Consider the following 25,353-nt stretch of genomic DNA (forward strand, 5'->3'; position numbering starts at 1 on the left):
CTTTCCTGATTTATGTGATGTTTTTTTCTAGTGGCAGATTGTAATATTACGGAAAAAAAAAACCTCAGAAAATTGAGAGACGAAAGTTTTAAACAATAGTTCTGAAGCTTGAAAAAAGGAGTGAAAAAATATTTTATAATTTTTCTACATATTTACTAATAGCAGTAATAAATTAGTCCTGGAAAAGAGCTAATTTTTCCATACATTTAATAGACTAATTCACTCATATCCAAACTAACAATAAAGTCCTGTCAAAGACAAGTGAAACTCGCCTCAATAAAAAAATAGTTTGAAGTGTTCATGACAAGGACAGCAATGAAAAACAAACTCAGAAGTTGGGTGTATTATTCCTTTAAACATTCAGTTTCACAGAGTGATCCCGGATGAATCGATGAAGTGTCAAAAGGAGACAAATATTGTTGCTCACATCTGCTGGTGCTGCAGTTGAGCTAACTGCACGTCTTTGTCGACACCCAGTCAAGCAGAAGAGGCAAGTCTGGCTGCTGAGCGGACTTGGCAGTGGGACTGCACACGCACAATACAGTAGAGATGAATAGATGACAAAACCACAAAGTCCCATGAACAGAACATGAATGTCAATGTGTTCACTGTTTGACCCAATGAGACGCTCTTCAAAGTCTCAGAATGTGTTTGGACTGTTAATGGAGCTCTAGATGACAAGATGGTTCCCAATCCTGTGTTGTTAATTTTTAATTAAGAGGATTTGAGACGTTTTTTCCACACAGAAACGATCAAATAAATTCTGATGCAGGGAGTGTGGGAGACAAGTTGGAGGAATGAAACAAGCAAGAGGTTTCTTTAGTTATGTCCTTCAGGTCACTGAGATGTGACCATCCATGGCAGGCCTCATACCGATCTGTCAGCTGTGCGCCAAACACAGCGGTCGATGTCACCACGGCCTTTAGTCATGACAGAACGTCTTGTGTTTTTGTTGAAGCGATCCTTAAAGAAAGGGCAAGTATGATCTAAAAACAAAAAATACTATCAAAATAAAAGTCTTATCCTGGTTATGAAGTCTGTCGTAGTAGCACGTAAGAGTAAATGAAATGCTGAGAGATTAGAAGCCGTGTGCAACTGAACTGAGCCACAAACAAGCCAACAAGTCTGCAGGTCCCAGCTTGGTTTGTCCTGGAGATCTATTAACCAAGAATTGCTGGAATAAATGATGTCTCATGGCTTGTGAAATTGCTCTGCAGGCTCAATTTATGTCACTGTGCTGGTCTGTCTGGCTGTTTCATAAGGTGAAACATTTACCTATAAACGTTCAGGTGGTCCAGCTTCAGTTTATGATGCACTTCTTCAAGAGATAATTTAAGTGACCAATTTTTGGGTTCCAACACCTGCCTGACACACAAAAGCCAGCCTCAGGTTTTAAACCATACTCACATGTAACCCTTCTTTTGTTGTTTGCCTTTTCTCCACAGTGGTGTACGAGGGCTGTCCCAAGGCATTTGATGCAGGCATCTGGTGGCCAAAGACCAAATTTGGACGCCCTGCTGCCATGAACTGTCCCAAAGGATCAGTTGGTGAGTGCTTCTAAATCCCTCTGATGACAAAAGCAAAGTGGAGAAATAAATGAGCTCTGGATGGAGTCAAAACAGTGTGTGGTCCGTCTAGTTGCAGGTCACTGCTTGTAAAGTTTTATCATACGATTCTGGGTAAATTTGGGGAAAAATGTGTTGACGGTCTAGTTCCACATTTTATTACCTTCAGAGAGAGGCAGGCTAATTGTTCCCACTTTTTCGGTTAGTGTGTCAGCATGGGTTTTCTCAGGGTACTCCGGCTTCCTCCCACCAGCCTGCATTGGCTCATGTGTTTGACCAATGAACTTACACTTACATCTGGATCAACTGGGGTACACTTTCGAAAAAAGAAATACACCATCTTAGTCGGAAAGTTAAATTTATACACAATAAAACGCACCCTTGTTACATAAAATACACTCAGGAGTTTGGCCCCTACAGTGTGACTTGGTCTGGTATGGCCGTTTTTGGAAGCTAAGGTTTACTCTGAAAATCCCTCTTTTACTCTGAAAATGGAGCTAAAAAGTCCCTCGAAAATGTGGCCTAAGAACTATGACTGTTCCTAGTTCTTGCTTTGTCGACAGAATATAAAAGGGGGGTTCTCATGTTTTTAGAACTGCGGAAAAAGTTCCCCAGTCTCGCTTTCAAAAAGAACACCCGCCAGTCTCTCTGCCAACAGATTCACAGTTATTGAGCAACAGCAGTCAGATTAAGCTGCATGGGTGGCTATGTGTTTGTGTGTTAATGTATTTTAAGACATATAAGCACACACACTCTCTATGAAGCTTAAAAACACAGCCATAAGGCTCTCTGATTGGTCTGTTAATCCAGCATAGTTTTCTCATCAGCCAATCGTGTACAGGTTTGTCTGTAGAGACTTTTGGAAAAACACCAGGTACACTAAGCGCTGACGGTAATACCCCTCCTCCTCCTCCTCCTCCAGCTGTGTGTGTGTATATGAGAGAAGGAGGGAGACAGTGGATGTGAACTCAAGACTCCAGTTCACTGACCTGCCCCTCAGTAAAGCACTGTCACTTTCCTGGTTACCCCCGTGGTTACTGCCGTCACCATGGCAACCCCATTATTGTCTCCCCAGACTCATTTGGGAACTTATTTGCTAACACCGCTCGTCGCCATCTCTCAGCTCCAACTGGCACCTCCTTCAGCCATTTCTTCTTCCTTTGCAACAATAGCATTTGAAGACACTTTGCATTTGGATGAAGTCTTTTCTCAAACTGAATCAGACTGGAACAAGTCAGTATTGTATGGTTTCAGATATTTAATCCACTAAGACACGATGGATTTTACATTTTAGAGCAGTCAGGATCTTATTTTGCCTGACTTCTAGGTTTTTAGGACCTCTAAATAGAAATAGAGATTGAATAGATTTTTTTTTAAACTCTGAAAAATGTAGCTGCTAGATCCTTTTATCATTTTTAGCCCTGAGTATTGTCTTTAAGTATTCCATTCTGGCTACATACAGCTGGAACATCCTTAGCCAATTATGTCTCTGAAATCGCATACTATGCACTACACACCCAATATGAGTGCAGCCATGTACTTGTGCCAGCCTCAGCTATATCGGCAATTACAAAATGTTCTTACATACTTTAACTTAAACTGAAGTGTTACTGACAGTCTTTCTTTACTCAGGATCCCCATCAGTTGTTACTACAGTGACGACTACTCTTCCTCGGGTCCACATAACATGACATAACAGAGCAGTCTTGGTCGTTCTCTGTTATTAACATTGCCCTCTACTGAATTACCTTTTGGGATATTTATGCAGTGTCCAGTGATTGCATACTGTAATATTTCACACTAAATAGTATGAAATTCACGTACTGTTGGTTTCATACTAAGGTTTCGGACACTAAAAAATCTGATAACACTTGAAGGTATCTACATAAGGGTGACATGACACTGTCATGAAGTTGTCATAAACATTATGTACATGTCATAAACGTTTATGACTGCTGTCACAAAGTGTCATTCGGTTTCTGTAATGACATTGACATTGTTTGGGTTGTCTTGATTATGACAACTTGACATTAATCAAAGTGACATTATCAGAAGTTGTCTTTGTCATGACAAGTTGACATTAAATTTGTTTGGGATGTCGTTATTATGACAACTTGACATTAACCAGGATGACATTACCAGAAGACGTCTTTGTATCAGTCATCATGTCACCTTGTCATAAACACAAAAAGAGGTGCATTTCTTGTTAATGTCAAGTTGTTATGACAAAGACGTCTTCTGGTAATGTCATCCTGGTTAATGTCAAGTTGTCATTATAACGACATCCCAAACAAATTTAATGTCAACTTGTCATTACAAAGACAACTTCTGGTAATGTCACTTTGTTTAATGTCAAGTTGTCGTAATCAAGACAACCCAGACAATGTCAACTACATCTACTGCTACTACTACGTCATTACAAAAACCGAATGACACTTAGTGACAGCAGTCATAAACGTTTATGACATGTACATAATGTTCATGACAGGTTCATGACAGTGTCATGTCATCCTTATGTAGATACCTTCAAGTAAATTGTTACCAAAAATCTCACATATGGTTTAAGCATGCTAAATAACTTGTTAGTATAGAATTGGGACGCAGCCCCATAAGGTAGGGCAGCCTGTATACAGCCTGAGAGGGTAAACCTGGGGCAAAAAAAATCACAATATCTTTCTGATATTGGTACAAAGAGTTGTTTTATTGTGCCTATAAGTCACCAAAATATGTTCAGATATCTGTGAAAGTTGCCAGACACGTAATTTAAGTTTCTGTATACTTACAGGTACTGCCATCCGCCACTGTAACGAAAAGGGCTGGTTGTTGCCTGAGCTCTTCAACTGCACCACCGCCACCTTCTCCCATCTGAAGAAAATGGTGAGTACAAGTACAATGTTTTATCGATTCTTTGGGTAGCAATTTGATATCTGCCGATATCACAAAGTGTGCCATGATGCAATTTCCATTCGATTTAATACAAGGGCCTCGTTGTCTTTTTCTTGGCTGCTCACTATTGTCTGCCTGGTGCTTGGCTTCTAGCACTGTTTGATTGTTTAGGAAGGAGGTGTGCTTGTATGGACATGGTAACACATACATGCCATGGTCATTTCAAATATGAAAGTGCATCTTAAGGTGGACGATATGTATCCAGGTTTTCACCTTGCATCCATAATATTTGCTCGTAGATCATTTTTAAGGTTTGACTTGAATCAAAGGAGTAAATATGTGTTACACCTAAAACACTTTGGTTACATTACATAGATGATTTTGAAGCTAAAGCTCTTTTTTAAAGTAATATTTGACATGTTTTTAATTCCTCACCAGTGCTATTTTAAATCTGAAGCTTTCATCAGACTGTTGTGACCTTGTGATGGAGAGTACACTGCATTCGTCTTTCTTAGCCATAGCCATAATGATTATTGGCAGTTATTTTTAAAATACTGTGTCGTCAGGGAACTGATGAGTCACCAAAGTGTAATTTCAGAGGATGAAGTTGAGGAGAGATTTAAACAAGTATTGCACCTATTGTGTTTGAACCTGAACCTAATACTCGAGGCGTGAACCTCTACAAAGCCGCACTAATCCCGGGATTGACCAATTTCTATTATGTTTCATCGCGCCCACTCAGCTTGGCTTTGCCTTGACCTGCTTGTTTTCTTTCCGTCCCTCAACCCTCCATTCCTCCAGAATGAGGACCTGCGGCGCAACAGTTCAAGGATGGACAGTGAGCGCTCCAAGACCATTGTGCGTATGCTTCATAGTGCCACCAACAACACGGAGCATTACTACGGCAACGACGTGAAAACGGCCGCCCAGCTGCTGAATCACGTGCTGCAGTACGAGAGCCGGCAGGCGGGGTTCGACCTCACCGCCATGAGGGACTCAGAGTTCAATGAGGTAGAGGAGAAAACTAACAGGATGTACAGATCAGCTCTTAGAAAATTATAAGAAAAGATCTTAAGACTTTAATTTAGTGAAGCTAGTCTATAGTACTGGGAGCACTGGGGGCACACTGCCCTCCACTGGTTCATTCTTACTGGGAGAGCAACTTGATCCATCACTGTAGTAATCCAATACTTAAACCATTGCTATACTACTGCTCTCACTGATGATGCATTTACGACATTTATTCTAAAATCATATACCATGAAATGTTTCAGTCTTAATTTTGTATTTTTCCAGAACCTGGTGCGAGCAGGTAGCGCCATCCTAGATCCTGACACCAAGGAGCACTGGGATCAGATCCAGAAGACTGAAGGTGGCACCGCCCATCTGCTCCGCAACTTCGAGGAGTATGCCAACACCCTGGCACAGAACGTCAGGAAAACCTACCTGAAACCCTTCACCATCGTCACTGACAACATGAGTGAGTGGACAATCTGTGATCACACTGTGTGTAACTAGGACACATGATCACATATGAGTCGCTGTCTACACTCTTACAGATAGTTTGGAAAACTGAGGGGACAAGGACTGAGATATCATCCTCATTATTTGCTTCTGTCTCCCTAGTTCTAACCGTGGACTACCTGGATGTGTCGGACCCGGAGAGGGCGACGTTGCCTCGGTTCCAGGACATCGACGAGGCTTACTCAAGAGAGCTTGGGTCCTCCGTCCACTTCCCCCAGTTCAACCTCCACACTCAGGGCCACAAAGGTAGGAACACTGGCAGAATCTCCCCATTTGTTCCTTTCTATGCTGCAAGAGTTTAAAATGTGTGACAATACACAACTCCAGTCTAAGTCTGTCAATTTTATCTCTTATCCCCTCCCAGCAAAGCCCACCCCTGCCCCTCCGACTCAGACGGATGCCCCACAGGAGGAGGAGGAGCACACTGTGTCCGATAGGAGACGGCGCCATCTTGAGCCAGCCGCCCCTCTGCCAGTTGCTGTGGTGATAGTGTATAAATCACTGGGGAAGCTCCTCCCGGAGAGATACGACCCTGACCGCAGGAGTCTGAGGTAGACAGTTAAACTTAAAGAACTTTCTCAGGCACTTGGCGAGAATTAAATTATGACGTTGCACACCAGGCCTGAAAGGATGGAAAAAAGAGCCCACACACCATCTAAACTGTTGTCACCAGTGTGTATACAATTCTTCATATTCTGTAAATGTTAGAAGAAACCTTGCGTCACATGAAAATTTTTCATCTTTACTGTTAATACATGTCATAATATTTATTATAGGTGTGTTTGAAGTAACCACCTTATCGGTGCCTGCATAGGTCTGTAAGATTCTGCATAGTAACTGAGTCAGGGAGTGGTATGTTTCGAAGATAAGATAAGAACTTAACAAAAGTATAAAAAGAAATATGACCAAATGTAAATAAGGTTTGGGACTGTTATGGTATCATCTACTGTACATGAGCCATAAAAAGTAACTGAAAACTGTAGGTCAGTGATTCAAATACAGTCTAATGGTGTTTTCTTGCATCTCTCCAGGATCCCCAACCGTCCAGTGATCAACACAGCCATCGTGAGCGCCACGGTGCACAGTGAGGGTCCACCCCTTCCTCCCGTCCTGGATCCCCCCATCACCTTGGAGTACACCATGCTGGAGACGGAGGAGAGAACCAAACCTGTGTGCGTCTTCTGGAATCACTCCATCGCGTGAGTTGGACTTCGCACACACACAAATGCATGCCCAAGGGTATCAGGATCCAGAGTAACGTGTGCAGATACAAAACAGCATTTATGATGTCTTTATTTTTTCGTTTCATCTGTTGTGTGTGTGTGTGTTTAGGGTCGGAGGTACGGGCGGCTGGTCTGCTAAAGGCTGTGAGGTGCTCAACAGGAACAACAGCCACATTAGCTGTCAGTGTAACCACATGACCAGTTTCGCTGTGCTCATGGACATCTCCAAGCGAGAGGTATCACAGAAAAGTTGTGAAACATCCAACTGATCTTGCTATATTCTGCCACTTGCCTTGTTATTGACTCCTGACTTGATGTCTCTACAGCATGGTGATGTTCTCCCCCTGAAGATCGTCACCTACACCACGGTGTCAGTCTCCCTGTTCCTCCTCCTCATCACCTTCATCTTGCTGTGCCTCTTGCGCCGGCTCCGCTCCAACCTCCACGCCATCCACCGGAACCTGGTAGCAGCGCTCTTCTTCTCTGAGCTCGTCTTCCTGCTCGGCATCAACCAGACTGACAACCCGGTGAGTGTATTTTTTTAGCCCTCAGAAAATACAGAGCATGTACAGTGGAGACATTTTGCTGTGTATCTGCAGTGTTTTCTCATTGTTTAATGCCGTGGTTTCTAACATACCCCCACAGTCCTGTCAACTCAAGTAGCCCTTTATTGACCTGCCATGCTACGAATGTGTTCTTTTGTAGCCAACCTAATACTTTAAGTGAACTATTTTAAGTAACAAACGTACCTGTTGTTAACCAAAACTATTATCTTTTTTTTCCAAAATCTAACCACGTACGAAACTGCCTCCGCTGAAAACTGATAATGGTCATTTAATGGGCTGATGAGGGCTTTCTGAACCTACTGGTAGGTGTAGCGGGACTCTATCATCTCGACCTTTTTTAATGGTCTCCCACGTAAGGCTATGCGATCATCAGAAGAATGTCCACTATCACGACTGCCGACGACACAGAATGCTTCTTCAAGCACCTCCATCATCGATAAAATGCGGAAAACTAGTTGTAAATGTGAAAAAATGGTTGTAGACAGGACGAGACAAAATAATTACATACATTTTTTACAGACGATCGCGTTCGCACGGGATTAATATTACCCTAGGTATTTTCTCCGGACTGTTTTACAGAAGGTAAAAGTCGCCGTAATTTTCCTGACATTATCCGTAATGATTACGGACATGGCGCGTTCGGACGGGACTAAAATCCCTGGTAATAATTACTTTACCTCATGTCTCCATGTTAGACTAATCCCGTCCGAATAGGGCTTTAGACGTGCGTTAGCCAGGTCAGGAATCTGATTGCAAGCCATCTCAGTTTTACGTGTCTACATGCAAATCAGGCCCGTTCAGTACCTGGAACTAATTGGTAACTGCCACAAACGCCAGACGATTAATAACTTATGCATATCAGCAGGTTAGTTACAACAATAACACTTTATATAGTTAGCTATAAACTGTCCATGAAAGTGTTCATCTATTAGGTTTAGCTATTTTACTGATTATAATCACTTTTAGCTAACTATTTCAGCAGTTAATAACAGTTTCGACTGTTTATCTTACTTTCAGTTTGCATCAGCAAAATAATCTACAGACCACTCTGTGCATTTGCAAGATAGTTTTATGCAACATAGTGTTCTATTAAGTATAATTTGAGTTGAGCCCCTCCATAGCCTTTCCATGTCCCCCTGATAATTTCAGATTTAAACTCTGGGGTACAAGCTCCTTTGCCAGGGTATCACTGGTTTAAGAGATTTCACAGCCATTAAAAGTGTATGTTGGTGATTGAACAGCTGTTGCTGGCTTGTAACGCTTGTGACATTTGGACAGGAAGTCACCCAAGCCAAGTCTTTACATTACAGAAATATTTCTTGTTCAAATGGGCTCATGCTGCATCATCATAAATCAGGAGGAGAGGGGAACATAGTTGATATCCTCAGGATTTAAATGGAAAACAATGCGCATGATACAGGGACACACCAGGTGTACTTCTCCTATGCTTGTGGCACGGTGGAACTTGAGATGGGATAAGGTCGTCTCTCACCGGTGTTTACTGTATTAAAAACTGCCGAGCATCGTACAACATTTGTTCTGCCTGCGGGCTGCCATCTAACGTGGTGTTGACAGGGGCTTTATCGGGTTTAAGGGGCCAAGGCCCTCCTGAGACCGTCTTTATTCGACAGATTATGTGTTTTGATGCTCGACTAATGACTGTCATAGTCAGGAATGTGCTGGTTGCCAGGCCCCCTCCAAATATAACCTCCTGCAAGTTTATTGTATTACTGGATGTAACTTTGTTACTGTAAAGCTCTCTAATGAAAAAGGTGTAATATATATCCTGAGATAGCACAAGAGTCAGAAATCTAATGAGCTGATTATGTTTAATTAATAATCTAGTTTGGAGTTGGGTAGGTCACAGTTATAGCCGTGCATGTGCACATGCATTGACATACTGTAAAGGATCAAAAGGAATTCTTTGAAGTCTGCTGACACAGACATTCGGACTCACACACACACACACATGCACGCGCACACACACACACACACACACACACACATACACACACACACACCTTTGTGTGCCAGTAGCGGAGACATGCTGTGACTGGTACCTGTCTCCAGAAGCAGGCCTGAGGGTGGTAGGCACTGGCAAAGGTTTCCCAAAACAACTTCTTAGTTTTCACTTGATAAATCTCTCGCATGTCTGTGGTACAGAAAACATCATTAATCTGTTAATTGACGGGTAATCCTGCGTGAGGCTTCTTAATCTGAGACATTTGGTAGGCTTTGGTGAAACACAAAGACAGATTTAAACAGTGGACGAACAACATGCTGAGTTTAGACAAGCATACTGGATGACGTTGATTTACCTGCACGGTTCTTGCACTTCTTGGGGTTGTGCCGAGATGGCTGAAAGTTGATTTGGATAAAAGCGTCAGCAAAATAAAATGTTGTGTAGTTCTAAATTTTAAAAAGTCTGAACATGTGACAAGTAGTTTTTTAAAACCTGAAAGTGACATGAATGCCTCAACAATTAATATTAATTCATCATTGTCTTTCTAATCCATCAGATTTTCTTATTTGCCAGCACTTTGTTTGATCCATACTGAGGTTTTTAACCCTCCCTATATATGTGTCCAGGTTCAAGTCTTCAAAACAGTAGTAAAAGTGGAGAAGAGTCCCCAAACCTGCTCAGTAATGTCCATTATAGAACAATATCAAGCTAAAGTTGGCTAACATTAGCTATCATTCAACAACCAAAAACCCCTGGACATTCAAGACTAAGTAAGGCTCTAGCAGCAAAACTGCTGACTATATCAATCGAGCAGTGGTGCGTTTTATTGCTCATGAGTTTACCTTTTCATTTGTGAGGAAGACTATTATTTCCTCTTTGAAAAGTTATATACTGTTGCTTTAAAATGAATGTGTCACATCTGACTAGTCTGGCTAAACCAGCTGTCTGCAGTCTAACACAAGACGTCACAAGATCAACGGGCCCAACTGTCAGTCCCAACGCGGTGGTGAGTGGTAACTGCCAACCACCAGCAGTCAATCAGATGTTAAACATTTTGGCTCAATGGAAAGTAACCAGAGTTTAAAGTCAAGTCATTTCGGGACGGGTTGCATAGCTATTTATCACAAACAATCTTTGAGTGGGTCTTAGCAAAAAACAGTGGGTCTTAGCAAACAGTGGGTCTTAGCAAAAAACAGTTAACACATCATCCCATCAAAAAACTGATACTGAACTGACTTAAACCAACTCTTGAACCCTTGAACAAAATCTTCCTAACAATGCCCTCCACATCTGGATAAACCAGAAGTTTTTATAACTGAAAAGCTTCCAAATATAAAAGCAAAGGGGCCCAATAACCAGCCATGTTGGATAAAAGATTAGGGGCATGAAAGTTTTCAAGTTCAAGATAATTTGTGGGAGTCCTGTCTTCTTGTAGAAATGTTCTGACTCACAGTGTTTTGACTGGGATGGGGGGGGATATGAGCTCTGACTAACAACACGCTGCCTTATCTGCCACTATAACACTTTTTTTTAAAGAAGAAACCTGCACAGCGATTAAAAAATATAATGAGTTCAATATAGTAATGTAGCTTGTGTTTTTTCCATCTCTGAATTCATAAGTGCAGTTAGTGTGCGTGCATGTCTTCTATCTAGTGCTTAGGTGTGCATCAGTATGTGTGTGTCTCAACTGTGGAATGCTGTCAGTGTGCACCCAGGGCCATCTGCAGGATGATTTATTACCCTGTCAAAGTAGTCTCTCTCTCCTGCTCTCTGATCTCCACGGCGATACACAGCATTACTAAAATACAGTAACTCAACTGCTGGGACATTCCCTGACACATTGCATTCCTCCGGTAAAGCTGCAGACATGGAAATAGTGAGGGAAGGAGGTTACAGTGTGGCTGCAGGTCGACTCATTACTGTCTTACATAAATTGACGAAGTTTGTCATTAAAAACAGTTTGAGTAGGGGCGCTAATATTGCTGTTAATCACTTTTTTTGTCAATAAAATGGTGTAAATTTGTCAAAAATGTACGTCACAATTTCCATGAGATTGACAAGACATCCTCAGATTGCTTGTTTTGTCCAACCAACAGTCCAATATCTATACACATTTAATTTACGATGATATAAAACCTAGAAAAACAGCATATACTTACATTTAAGAGGCTGGAACGTAGCTTTTGGTTGGATTTTTTGTCATTTTCAAGACCTTTATTTGTCCCAGAGGGGCCACAGTAGCAATAAATAAGTTAAAAAAAAGACAACATGAGGCTGGACATACAAGATAGTAACCACACGTACATAAATGCATAAATAAAGGAGTGAAAAAGTGAACATATGAAGTAAAAAAGTTACAATATTAGTCAAGGAAAAGAACAAAAAGGCAAAACTGGCATTGTTGGTGACGTGCTGATGCTACCTGTGCTTTACAGAGTTGAGTGGTAAAATGGCTGACGGTATGAAAGACAATTTATATGTGTTAGTTTTGACTGATGGTTGTCTGAGGCGGGAACCAGAGGGCAAAATCGAAGCGCAGGGAGTGGGTACTGTCAGATATGATCGATTCCCCTTTCTCTAACATCTGCTGTTGCACAGTTCAGAAAAGCAACTAATAAATGATTAATAAATGAATCCCTTAAAATGTAGACTCATTTATTTCCCTTGTTTCTGTCTCTCTCTGTGTTTTATCTCTCTTCAGTTCGTGTGCACGGTGATAGCCATCCTCCTCCACTACTTCTACATGTGCACCTTTGCCTGGATGTTCGTGGAGGGGCTGCACATCTACCGCATGCTGACAGAGCTGCGCAACATCAACCACGGCCACATGAGGTTCTACTATGCCATGGGCTGGGGCATACCAGCTATTATCACCGGTGAGACTCACACACACACACACATGGAAGCAGAGCAGTGGAAGATGGCAGATTGTCAGGGTGCATTCATGCTGCGACTCGTCTCGTCTGAAGACGCTGTGATCCTCGTGAGAAAACGATTGAACGAGAGACAGAGGAGGAAAGTTAGGGGGGAAAACCTCAGAGGCGGATGTTATGTGGATGTCCCCAAAATGTCAAATGAAGACAAAAACAGTAGCGTAACAGTAGCGGTGAAGAAGTGTGTGTGTTGCTGGGGATATTCATCTTGACATGCTGCAAACTCATAAATAATTTGTTGATTTGTTTTTATCACCATTTTTTATCGTCTCTCTTCATATAACTGCATCATAAAATTTCAACCATCCACTACCTCCAATTAGCACCACCTTTTTAAGCCTGCCATTTACCGCCTACTTCACTATACAACCCTTTGATGTATGATGAGATTACAGTAATATATTAAAAGCTATGCGATGTGCTGACATGTTTTGGCACCATCGGATGCCAGCAAAGCTTCCTCGAGTGGAATCTGTATTGGGACGGAGTGTGAGAGACGTATAGAGTTGCAGAGTAAAACATACAGAGATCCAAAGATGACAAACAGAGAAGGAACGAGGATGACAAATGACAGTGATGAGTGACTCAGGTGAGAGCGGGGAAACTGAAATGCAGTTGGTGGGAAATTTTGGGTGTCTGCTTGCATTTTGGCACACCCTCAGAAAGTGGAAGGGAGGAGGAGAGGTGTGACAAGGGAAGGAGGAAGAAACAAGGCATAGAGACAGTTGTAACATTCTTTACTCTGATTTTTGTTTTTAATTTCTTGCTTTCGCTCTATGTGTGTGTGCGTGTAGGTTTGGCAGTCGGTCTTGACCCTCAAGGTTATGGGAACCCAGATTTCTGCTGGCTTTCTGTCCATGACACACTCATCTGGAGCTTCGCAGGACCCATCTTTGTAGTCGTTCTGGTACGTGCATGACTTAAAATGATCCCAGGATATACTGGTTCTTGTTGTCCGTCTAGATCTTGAATATATAGTTGTAGATTATGAGGCATATCAAAATAAAGTACCAAAAATAGTCCTGTTAACTGTCAGATATACAAGAATGAAGTGTTGTGTTCACAAACCCTCTTCCTCCCTCTCTAAAGGTGAACATAGTGATCTTTATTCTGGCTGCGAAGGCTTCATGTGGTCGCAGGCAGAAGGCTATGGAGAAATCAGGAGCCATGTAAGTCACATTCATAACAGCAACACAATGATTTGAGTTCAAGGTCTACAAGTGCACGTCACACACTGAGCGAGCCGCCTGTTAATCCCGCTGTCAGCAAAGCAGTAACGATTGTGCTAAGTGGCTAATTGGCATGTAGATGCTGACATGTTTCAGAGGATACGTCATGTTTGTAGTCGACCAATGAAGATGAGTTTACATATCACCTTGGGTCCGTCCTTCACCTTCTCAAAATGATCCCACACTGTGTCCGTCTTCCCTTCTCAGTCCTGCTCTTCGGATGGCCTTCCTGCTTCTGCTACTCATCTGCGCTACCTGGATGCTCGGTCTGATGGCGGTCAACAATGACGTAATGACCTTCCACTACCTGTTCGCTGTCTTCAGCTGCCTGCAGGTAATGGCGACTGACTAAACTGTCGTAGACCAGATTTTATCTGATAATCATCATCATCAATGCTTTCTCACTCTCCTGTTTATAATGCATCTCTTTGGTGTTCATCACAGGGAGTCTGCATTTTCTTCTTCCACGTCATCTTCAACAAAGAGGTGAGGAAAAACCTCAAGAACGTCCTCACAGGAAAGAAGACCATACCTGACGAATCCAGCACCACAAGGGCCTCATTGCTCACGGTAAGTGAAGAGATGTACACTAATATGGCCCAGAATCAGAATCATCAGACAAAACAAAGTCATATATATTGTTTTGTTTTTCCTCCTCTCCCTCTATCCTGTCATCCCTCCATCCTCAGCGCTCTCTCAACTGCAACAACACGTACACAGAGGACGGCCCGCTGTACCGCTCAGGCATTGGCGAGTCCACCGTCTCCCTGGATAGCACGCTCAGGTCAGCCAAGAGCCGCAGCAGCTACCTGGCTTACACACTCAGGTACAACACGCTCACTGACCGCATGGCTGCTTCTACTACACTGCTGCATGACAAGTGTGTGTGTGTGTGTGTGTGTGGGTGTGTGTGTGTGTGTCCACTTCAGACCTTTCTTTATATTGTCTTTCTTTGTTCTCCTACCTGCATGTCTGCTGATGCACCAAGTGTCTCACACTTACTAACACACCCCAAACCCCTAATTTAAAGATATATATACTGCATATATCGACACACACTTTACAGGTGCACACACACTGTCACGCTGTCCTTATTCTCTGCCTCAGCCAAAGCACAGATATGTTAAATTGCTGAGTTTATCTGCATTTTGAGGGTGTTTCTTTCTTTTCTTTTGCACATGCATGCTGCCACAGAATGGCACCTGCACTGTACAGTAACTCTGCTTGCATGAAGGATCATGATGAGATCTGCCAGTGCATGGCGCATGGCTTGGTTGCAAAACCCAAAACACACATATAGGAAAAGACGTATCAACTCTCACTGATATGCACCAAGACAAAAGAACACACCACACTATGAATACACACTGTTATGTTGTTGTGTCTGGTATGTATTGATAGATTAAGCTGCTCGCTTTGATCATGTCAAATCTGCCTTGATGCATGTTTTGTGGAACTGCAAGTGTCATGATATGAGGAGTGAAGATGAGAGAGCAAACTTTCAGAGTACAGAGACGCACTGAATACATTTTAATAATTTAATGTTAATGTGGCACAGCTTCAAAGCACTGGAACTGACAGATAAGAGAAATACACTGAAAGTAAACAATAACCTTCGTGAAGGTAGGATTTATTGCAGAGCTGCTTAAGTTTAACGCAAGGAAAGTTTCTTTATGTAACATATTTCATACACAGAGGCAGCTCAAGGGGCTTCACATACTGACAACTAAACAAAAAGATACAGGAATAAGAAATATAAGTACACAAAACTTGTTTTTACATAAATAATTCTAAAAAAGACGTAGTTCGAAAGAATTAATGAGTGTAAAATAAAAAGTTTGAAATAATGATAATAAAAAACACATAAAAGGCAAAATAAAGTGCCGTTTCAGTGCAAATGAAACATAGAATTTCAGTCAAAAGCAGTCATGAACATTAAAGTCTTTACCCTGTTTTTAAAGTAGTTAACATTGGTGCATATCTGAGTTCTTCCATCAGTTTGTTCCAACAGTGGACCGGTATAAAAACTAAAAGCAGCTTCACCATGTTTAGTTCTGACTCTGGGAGCAGGTAGCTGACCTGCTCCGATGACCTGCGAGGCCTGGAGCGTTGGTAGCAAAGAAGTGGGTCAGAAATGTATTTGGGCCCTAAGCTGTTAAATGATTTACACACAACCAGCAGTAAATTCAAGTCAATAATATAGTAGCCAGTGCAGAAGTGCATAGATTTTCAGTCAAAAAGTATCACTACTGTGATGCAGTCAAGAAACTTTACAGGTGTGTAGTTGAGATCACAATGAAGGCTGTAGGGGCGCTGGAAGTAAGGAAGGGGCCATTGCACCACCCCAATTTACGCCCTTGGCCCACATTATTATAAGTCGTGTATCAGTACCTCTGCTGGTGTGATCCCATCACAATATGATCTCTATTTATAACTTGTTTTTTTGCTTATGGGGTGATAATCACAGTTCAAGAGCAGGATGAACATACTATAGTGTACACTTAAATATTTTATGCAAACCTGTTATGTATAGCACCGTGTCCACTGCTCCATGCTAACTCTTTAGCATCCACTATGGAGCCTACTGTGAAGTTTGACAAGTTATACACCAGCAGGCTCTTACATTTTATGCTGTAAAATGTAAGAGCCTGCTGTACTGCACTGTATAACGTGCTTCCAATGTTATTCGTTCTGCTGCATAGAAAATATATGTGATAAATGATGTGCTATCGTATGTAGCCAAACATTACAGCAGGTAGACATGATGTAGCTTAGCTTTTTTTTATAGCATTTTTAAAATGTATAAATCAACAAGTCTTTCTTATTTTGACTATAGCATACAACCATTTTCAACAAAAAAGTAACATCATAACCAGCCAGCAGAAAGCTGTTGTATTAAACTGCCTTACTCTCAGCGAGGTTTTTACTTGTTTTCTACTTACTACAGTTCAATAGGGTAGGTGATCATACTGCAGACACCACAAGTGTTCATGTGTGCCTGGTATATATAGCCTAGCATTGTGTCCACTGCTCCATACTAGCTCTCTTAGCTACTAACAATATCTTCTAGCAGTAATATCATTGATTATTAGCAATGCCCAAGGTTCCCATGGTCATGAAATTCCTGGAAAATGTATGAAATCATATTTTCAATTTTCAGGCCTGGAAAGGGTTTGAAATTAAGACAATGTTTTGGAAAGTTTTAAATATACTCATATTCATGAAAACGTTACGCGAATGGATATTTTTTAGCATGTGTAGATCGACATGTTTTCTTACTTACTAAATATTAGTATGGGGCACTTGAGCATCAGGACAAGCGTATTCTTGATTCATCTCTAAAGAGTTGACATTTTGAGCTACAGCTCTTCCTGGATATTTCATCCCAGGTTAATCTCACCCGCCCGTCTTGTACATCTGTGTGTTTGCGTGTATCACAGGCATGTTTTCATCGCCATGGAGTGGTGTTACACATAACTGGTGTCTTTAAAGAGTTTTACAGAATCAAGGTTAGGTCTGACTGTACGCCTTGGCTCGTAAAGCTGTCATCTGGGTAACGCGAGCTCGCGATGGGGTCAATGAGAGCAAAAACGCCAGAAGGGGGAAGCGGGATGGCGTGCTGCCTGTGCGAGAGGCAAAGGGGGAGAAATAGAAAGAGAGGGGAGGAGGAAAGAGGGGGAAGACGGGGGAAGAGAAGGGCAGGAGACTTGGGAAGTAAGAGAGATGGGACTGTACCTGTTGAAGTGGGAATGTAATACAGACACACATGCTTCTTCCCTGTGGCACTTGGCACGTCTTCAGCTGCTTCCAGAAGTCTCTCTCAGATCAGCCTCAGATCAGGAGAGTCTCCAATAGCGTTTTCCCCTCCAGCAAACATCTCGACTCAACGTGGAATAAAAAGCCACAGGTGGAGAGGAGATTATTGCAGGTTAAGTAATAAGTCTCAAATTACCCTCCATTTATCTATCTGTGGTAGGCGTTTCTATCAAGCAGCCAGTTTATTAAGTTTACCCTGATGCAAACACACCTAAACCACAATTTAATATTTGTTTAAGTCTTTGTTGAATCCATCAGCAGAGGTTTTGTAACAAGAGAAGTCTGGTGTTCAAGCTGTAGAACGTTACTCGTTTCAAACCGCGAGTTTGGGCTTGAATCAACTTCCAGAGACGCCGCGCTTCCCCCTCTCTGCCTCCTCTTAATCTCCACCTTTTCTTTTCCACTCCCATTTCTACCTCACTCCCCCGTCCTTCTCCTCCATTCCTCCGTCCTATATCTGTCTTTATCTACGAAGGGAGGAGTCTGGTCAGAAGCCCAGCGTCTCCTCAGGAACAGCTAAAGGACACACAGATCTGGACGGACCTTTGTTCCACAGGAACGGCACCAAGGGAGAAGGTGAGTTTTTGTAAATGAAGTCAAACCTCTCACTCACGAGCTTGTGCACAAAGATGCATACATCTTTTTGTTTTATTAATGGAGGTTCATCTTTCTACCCTTCCTCTTTGTCCCCCATCAGACTCTGACTCAGACAGCGAGCTGTCAGTCGACGAACACAGCTCCTCCTACGCCTCCTCCCACTCCTCCGACAGCGAGGATGACGACATCGACGTCAAGCCCAAGTGGAACAACGAGAGGCAGCCTGTTCACAGCACACCTAAAGGTACATGGGTGGTCCTATTGAAATGAGGAAGCCTGCAACTAAAATGTTGAGGCTGACTGGAAATGTCTGCTATCATTGCTGCTCCTAATATGTCTTCTTTTCCTGTCTAGTGGATTCAGTGTCCAATCACGTGAAGCCTTACTGGCCCACAGAGGCCACCACAGCCAGTGACAGCGAGGATCCAGGCGGGGCACAGAGGCTGAGGGTGGAGACCAAGGTGAATGTAGAGCTGCATCCAGAAAATAAGCTCAACCACATCGGCGAAAGAGAGAGGGAGACTCCCACGGAGAGAGACAAACAAACGGCTGGTAACGCCAGAGATGCGGCGCCACCTAGCCAACCTCACAGCAACAGCAACCACCAACCAGAGCAGAGAAAAGGTAACAGAAGAGAACTGTTTTGAATGAAACTGAATTGACTGATGTGATTTACACTGGGCTGAACTCTCTGTCTGTCTCAGGTATCTTAAAGAACAAGATCAGCTACCCTCCTCCGCTGACGGACAAGAACATGAAGAACCGTCTGAGGGAGAAGCTGAGCGACTACAACCCCCCCACCATCACCTCCCCTCCCCCCAACAACAACAACACCTCCTCCCCGCCCCTCTCCTCCGTCAACATCATGACCCCTTCATCCCGGCCGCCCTCACTGGCCTCCAACGACGGCAGTCGCCCCGGCAACCATGACAACAGCTCCCTCATCAAGCCCCCTGTCGCCACGCGGCCGCAGATTCCTGCAGGGGCTCCACCGGCGAGCATCTACCGGGAGACCAACGGAGGGGTGGCAATGCACTTGAAGTCAGGGACGGTTAACGGAGGCAACGATTCTGACTCAGAGTGAGTAGCGCTCCAGAGTGTTAGCATGCAGCGATGAAAAGTTTTTACTTTGCATCATTAACATATAACATCAACAATAATATAAAGCAAATGAATGAGTGTCATTTAATTATGTTTAATCTCTTTGAAAAGGATTAAAGATCAGTTTGATCGTGACTTAAAGAGTTTGAAAAAACCTTTGAACAGTCAGTATGTATCAGTTGACCTTAATGTCAACTAATGCAATAATGCATGTATCATAATACGCTCAAAGAAATGATTGTCAGGTTTACATATTTCTGTTACTTACATATGAAATTTCCTTCCATCTGAATCAAGTAATTTTAATATAAACCAACAAATTCCATTTACCATTAAATCAGATAAAACTGAGATGAATGGACTATGAGAATTTAGAAAGCTCATAGAATTAATGTAATTTACTTTCGTGAAGTTTATGTTTTTATTACTTTGAATAAATTCTCCGTCATCATGTTTGAAACACACTGAAATTATCAACAGTATTAGCATCTTTGCATTTGAAGTCATGTATCTGTGCGCTGACCAGATGAAGGGCAGGCAACTGCGCTAATGCCTGTGATTTACGGCTGTTCCATTCAATCAAACTGGGGGGAAAAAGGCCACTTTAAGTCCCGAAAATATTAGGATGCAAAAGGGAAAAGTAAAAAAAAACTCTCTGAGAAACTCTGGAAGAAAAAAAATCTGTCTTCAGTCTGAAGGAATGTCGTCAAGTACTATCAAACGTTAATGCTGAAGCGTTGTGTTAAACATGCTTAGAGTTGAATGTAATTTCAATGTTTCCATGTTTTTAGCCACAATTCAGATTTTTACTAGTGTTTCATCTGACCTCTGTTGGCATATAAGGTGGAAAATAATACCTAGAGTTCGGTAACGTTACCCAGTAATGTTGGCCTGAAAGTGTTGCATCCATTTGTGGAGTTGAAATGTAGAAGACATTTACTCACCCGACCAAAAACGAAGCAGTTGTTTCAGCCATGGAGCCAACCGCACACAAAATAGTCAGAGTCCTCCTGACCCTTGTACGCTTTCATCAGCTCGACGTGTAACATTAGAGGTCTGGAGGATGTGGTCATTTGTTTTGATGATCATGTCCACACCGGGCAAATTGGTGAAGTTGTGGTAAAAATCACTTTACTTCATCATGTGTGGATGTCAACCAACATGATTTAAAATTTTCTGATGATATTCCAAATCATGCAGTATATGGATTCATCACTCCTCCATCAGAATTTTGCATGTCGTAATAGTCACGTGATTATTTAGTTTGATTAAATTACATAAATGGTATTTGTCGGTTTTATGTTAGACTCAGTTGGATGGAAATTTTAAATGTAATTGAAATACATACACCTGACAAAATATACCAAATAATTCCTTTGAGTGCAGGATCCAGAGTTAAAGGAACACTCTGACATTTTGGGAAATCTGTTGTTTGCTTTTTTGCAGAGAGTTAGACAAGAAGATTGATATCACTCTTTTATATGTACGGTAAATATTTAGCTACAGGCAGAGGCTGGTTAGCTTAGCTCAGTTTCCCAGAGAACAGAGCATACAGTTAGCCTCGCTCTGCTGTTCATCCATTTTTACTTTTGTATAGAGCAAATAAATTTAACTAAACAAATGAGACATAAGGTGTTACTTAATGAGATTGTGTTACCTTTGTACAGAGCCAGGCTAGCTGTTTCCTGTTTACAGTCTTTATGCTAGGCTAAGCTACCAGGCTGCTGCAGGTAGCATGATTTAGTGCACAGGCATGAAAGTGGTATTGATCGTCTCATCCAACTCATTCAAGTGAGTCATCAGATTTCCAAAAATGCCTAACTCCACCTTTAACTATAGCATGAGTAATATGACCACCCTGCTTAAATGCTGCATGATGACTTCCTGCATCCCTGCATTCATTTTCACCTTGCATGTTCTTTCTCCCTGCACCCTTCCTGCACCCTCCCCCCGTCCCTCCTCTTCCCCTCCCTGCGTGTCCTCCATTAACAGCGGCAGTAACGAGACTTCGATCTGACCTGTTAGGAAAACCCAGACCAGCCTGCCCTTGTGAGAGAAGGAGCAAAGAACCTGCTGGGGGAGGAGAGGAAAGGAGGAGAGCCATGAGGACGGGAATAAAAGAAAAGAAAACTGAAGACGGGCAGGGTGCTGCAGATTGGGTGAAAGGGGAGGAAACAGTTCCCCACGCCTGATCTGTCCATCCACCCCTCCTCTCATGTTCCCTCTCTCTGGAGAGCAGTATTAATTGCAGACTTTAAGACTGCCTGAGACAAGAAAATAAGCAGATAATGAAAAGATGTGAGAAAACAATAAAGGGAATTCTGGACTGTACCAAGAGAGGAAGCAATGGAGCCACGTGTGCCAAAACCACTGTAGGAAATGGGGACGCAGATTCGGAAGATGAAGAATTGCCCCCAGGATGCATTGCAAGCCCCAAAACGGTGTTCCTCTGTGGTGGTTATGTTGCCCTGTTAATGGGTAAAGTTAGGAAAGCTGGAAAAGGCAGATGAACAATCACTGTGCATGAACTCAGACTCAGATACATGCTGGTACATTTGTAGTCCTAAAGGATTTCAAGGACTACAAGTCCCATCAGGCACAACCTGCTGTCTCACTGACTATCGGACACATCTGACGGCACTATCACACACCAAGTGCTCTTTTTTTTTGTTTTGTTTTTTACTCAAAGAAAGGCTTCCGCGGCCTCTCAATGCAGTGCATTTAGAGTGTAATTAACATGTAGATATTGTTAAAGGTGAAGAAGAAATGATCTATTTTGTATGTCAGTCGTAGCGAGGACAAGTTTGTCGACTAAAAATCATTTGCCTGTGTTATTCCAATGGTGAAAATCACTTGATATGCTGGTTTAATAGACTGAGAACAATCCTGAATCAAGGCCTTACACAAACAAACACACACCATCTCAACCTGTCATGGGCTTTGCAGAGATCCGCCACACTCTCTGGCACGAACACATAACGGATGCTGTTATGTTTGTGTGTGAGAGCGACCTAGAATGTCCAAAGTACATGCACACACAGTACAGTGGGCCTAAATGAACATCAGTTATGTGGAATGGAGAGGAATCGCCCCTCCTGTTGAAAACTCAGTTTTCCTGTTCAAGCACTATAAACCTGAAGCCTTCTTTTCCAGTGTCCTTCCTGCCTGTTTGTCCGATGCAACACTGTCCTGGTTACCAAAGTCATGAACTACAGTAAATGTGCACATTAGGGTTGGAGTCAGTTTCACTTTTAACTCACTTTTCTTCCAAAATAGGGGGCAGAGAAAGACGTTTACTGGTCTTTGGTGGCATTGAAATACAGCTCAGGATTATAAGTTATCTTAAAGGAATAGCTCAAGTGAGGTTTTATGAGGTACATATCTATATTCTGTGTATTACTTTAAGTAGATAGCAGCCAGTACATCCCCATTTTGAAGAAACAGATGCTACAGAAGCTAAGCAATGTACTCTTGTGGATGGGGGCTGCAGCGAAACATATTTTCGCCAGCTAAAAGAAAACACCTAAAAATATCTAAATCAGTTTGAATGTACGCCATTTCTTTTCCATCAGACATCGATTTCTGACATGGCTCTGAAGCCATACATCGCTCTCTTTAATGCCAGACTCATTGTGGAGAAATAGTGATCACTGAACACAGGAGTTGCTGTTCTACAGCTGCCTTAAGGGGGATTTATACTTGTGCGGCAGACCCTACACCGTAGCCTACACACATGGCCTACACCATTGTAAGCATTTCTACTTGTGCGGTGGTGTGGCTGTGTCACTCTGCAGTTACTCCTCCAAACCACTAGTCGGCGATGGGGTTTCTGTGAAGTGCTGTAAAGTTGAGGTGACTCAAAACATGGCCAAAACACACATTAAACACACATTGAACATGGCTTAATAGAGACAGAAACACAAGTACACAAATCAGCTTCACTATAACTTGCAGCATTCACAGACAAACACTTGTATTTATCTGGACACATTTTCCCCACAAATACAACATGCTAACGTTATTAGCTCAAGCCTATGGCATTTTACATTGTATAATTTAGCCTAGCGGCTACAGAACTTTTTCCTCTTTTCATATGCAGCCAGGTACAGCAGCAACATTTGATAAAGGTAATGTTACTGTACAAATTTAGCTCCCTTACAGCTCACAAGGTTCACTGACAAAACAACTGTCTTATACTAAACACGTTTTCCAAACAAATGTGACATGCTAACATTATTAGCACAAGCCTATGGCATTTTACTTTGTATAAATTAGCCTAGCGGCTAGCAGACTTTTCCTCTGCTCATATGAAGTCAGGATAAATCACACACAAGACTTAAAATGCTATTTTTGTGGAGGCTTTACTGCCTTCACGATTTATTGTTTCTTATCTGTGAAATTAAAGTAAATAAAAGCTTTATTTCCACTGAGGGAAATGGTTTCAGCTTACAAACATAGACAGGAGGTCTGCGTTGCCGCGACGTGTAGTTGCATTTCTTGGGAAGTGCACATCAGGCTACAGCATAGGGTACGGCATAGGCTCTTCGACGTAGAGCCTACGCCGTAGACAGGCATCAATTTGACGCACAAGTATAAATCCCACATTAATCAGTTAGTTTATGTGTGTTATTGTGTTACACTGGCGTTTAAAAGGGTTAATATGGATTCACCAAAGTCATACACTAGCTGAAACAAAGTCTGATCAAGGCAGCAGTACACCAACAGCTCCCATGTTCAGTGAGCCAAAATTGCTGTTTTTATCAACGGAGCCTGGTAGCTTTGACGGGAGAACAGATGGAGAACTCCTGCCTGCTTCTTTTAACTTTGGGGTGTGCTAACTGCCATCTACAGTAGATAATACAATGACTATGCATAAGTACCGTATACAACCCTAATCGTAACTATCCCTTTAGGATCTATGCTTTTCAAGCACTCGCTAATAGATTTCATGTTTTTTAAGCATATTTTTAATCCAAAATCGACTCTAAATCACTCAGTCAACATCGATTCAGTATAAGTTTTAAAACGTTTGAGTTCAAAGTGAAAAAGATGCCAACCCTGTGCATTCTGCAGCTAATATTAGGCAACTTAAAGTCTTGTTTACCACTCACTGAATGCCTTTGTACCATATGTACAACCCCAGTGTTTTGCCCTCCTGTAATCAACGCTGTTGATACATGTGTTTTTTTTATTGATCCGAGACACTGGAAATGTTTTGTAACATAATGTATATTTATTTTTTATGGTTTTAAGACACTGGAAAGAAAAGTTGATTGTGACTGTAAAATTAAAGATGACATGATGAATTTTTAACTGTGTTGTGCAGCCTATTGTAGTACATGTCTGTTGCCTGGAAGGAAGCGTGGCGAGTAGAAACATGTGCAGTACTCATGGGAAATTAGGTAACTTTTTTTGGCTCCGACAAGTGATGAGTAACAGAAATTGTTACTCAGGAGCAGGTGATCACATGTGTATAGAGTGTCTAGAGTCATAAATAGCACGACAGATATATATTTTTTTTACTTTGGGGTACATGGGCCACATAAGATTTTTTTTTTTTTTTTCCCCAAAACTTAAACTTTGATTTTTTTTCGTCGTTAGTATTTCATTTTATCAAGAAAACCTTTTTAGGAGTTTTGTACTGTATGTTTAGGTAATAAAATATTCCCATTTTCACATCAGGGAGAGAATAATATTATGGATGGAGGGACAGAGACACCAGATTTCAAACAGAGGCGCACCCTGCGGTGCTGTGTATACTATGGAGATGTTGTCCTTACAAGGTAATGTATGGGGAGAACAGTCTTACTGTCTCTATGTGTCCTGTGCCAAGTGATCAGAGCCCTGCTCACTATCAGAGAACAGCGCAAGTCAGTTTACTGTAGGAGTGAGAGGTTAAAGGCTGACTGTTGAACCTTAAACATAAGAAGTGTGTGTGTGTGTGTGTGTG

The 25,353-nt window shown here is 42.1% G+C and overlaps 1 protein-coding gene across 4 annotated transcripts in view; it reads left to right on the top strand.

Annotated features, from left to right (window-relative positions):
• celsr1a (cadherin EGF LAG seven-pass G-type receptor 1a) overlaps positions 1–24,716 on the top strand; it is a 122,884-nt gene extending 98,168 nt beyond the window's left edge. For 2 of the 4 annotated variants that reach the window (XM_078165001.1, XM_078165004.1), the window contains 20 exons: positions 1,446–1,547; positions 4,351–4,442; positions 5,253–5,462; positions 5,748–5,931; positions 6,078–6,221; positions 6,340–6,526; positions 7,007–7,174; positions 7,308–7,434; positions 7,525–7,725; positions 12,429–12,603; positions 13,455–13,567; positions 13,750–13,829; positions 14,097–14,223; positions 14,334–14,459; positions 14,579–14,715; positions 18,181–18,281; positions 18,403–18,546; positions 18,657–18,926; positions 19,007–19,382; positions 21,429–24,716. In XM_078165001.1, coding sequence (XP_078021127.1) covers positions 1,446–1,547; positions 4,351–4,442; positions 5,253–5,462; positions 5,748–5,931; positions 6,078–6,221; positions 6,340–6,526; positions 7,007–7,174; positions 7,308–7,434; positions 7,525–7,725; positions 12,429–12,603; positions 13,455–13,567; positions 13,750–13,829; positions 14,097–14,223; positions 14,334–14,459; positions 14,579–14,715; positions 18,181–18,281; positions 18,403–18,546; positions 18,657–18,926; positions 19,007–19,382; positions 21,429–21,456 — 3,092 coding nt within the window. In that variant the 3' untranslated portion in view covers positions 21,457–24,716. Of the gene's footprint in view, positions 1–1,445; positions 1,548–4,350; positions 4,443–5,252; positions 5,463–5,747; positions 5,932–6,077; positions 6,222–6,339; positions 6,527–7,006; positions 7,175–7,307; positions 7,435–7,524; positions 7,726–12,428; positions 12,604–13,454; positions 13,568–13,749; positions 13,830–14,096; positions 14,224–14,333; positions 14,460–14,578; positions 14,716–18,180; positions 18,282–18,402; positions 18,547–18,656; positions 18,927–19,006; positions 19,383–21,395 lie in introns of all 4 variants that reach the window. The other 2 variants (XM_078165002.1, XM_078165003.1) reach the window with 2 other exon arrangements.
• Positions 24,717–25,353: the final 637 nt, after the last annotated feature.

The sequence above is a fragment of the Epinephelus lanceolatus genome, chromosome 23 (assembly GCF_041903045.1).
Source record: "Epinephelus lanceolatus isolate andai-2023 chromosome 23, ASM4190304v1, whole genome shotgun sequence".
NCBI lineage: Eukaryota > Metazoa > Chordata > Actinopteri > Perciformes > Serranidae > Epinephelus > Epinephelus lanceolatus.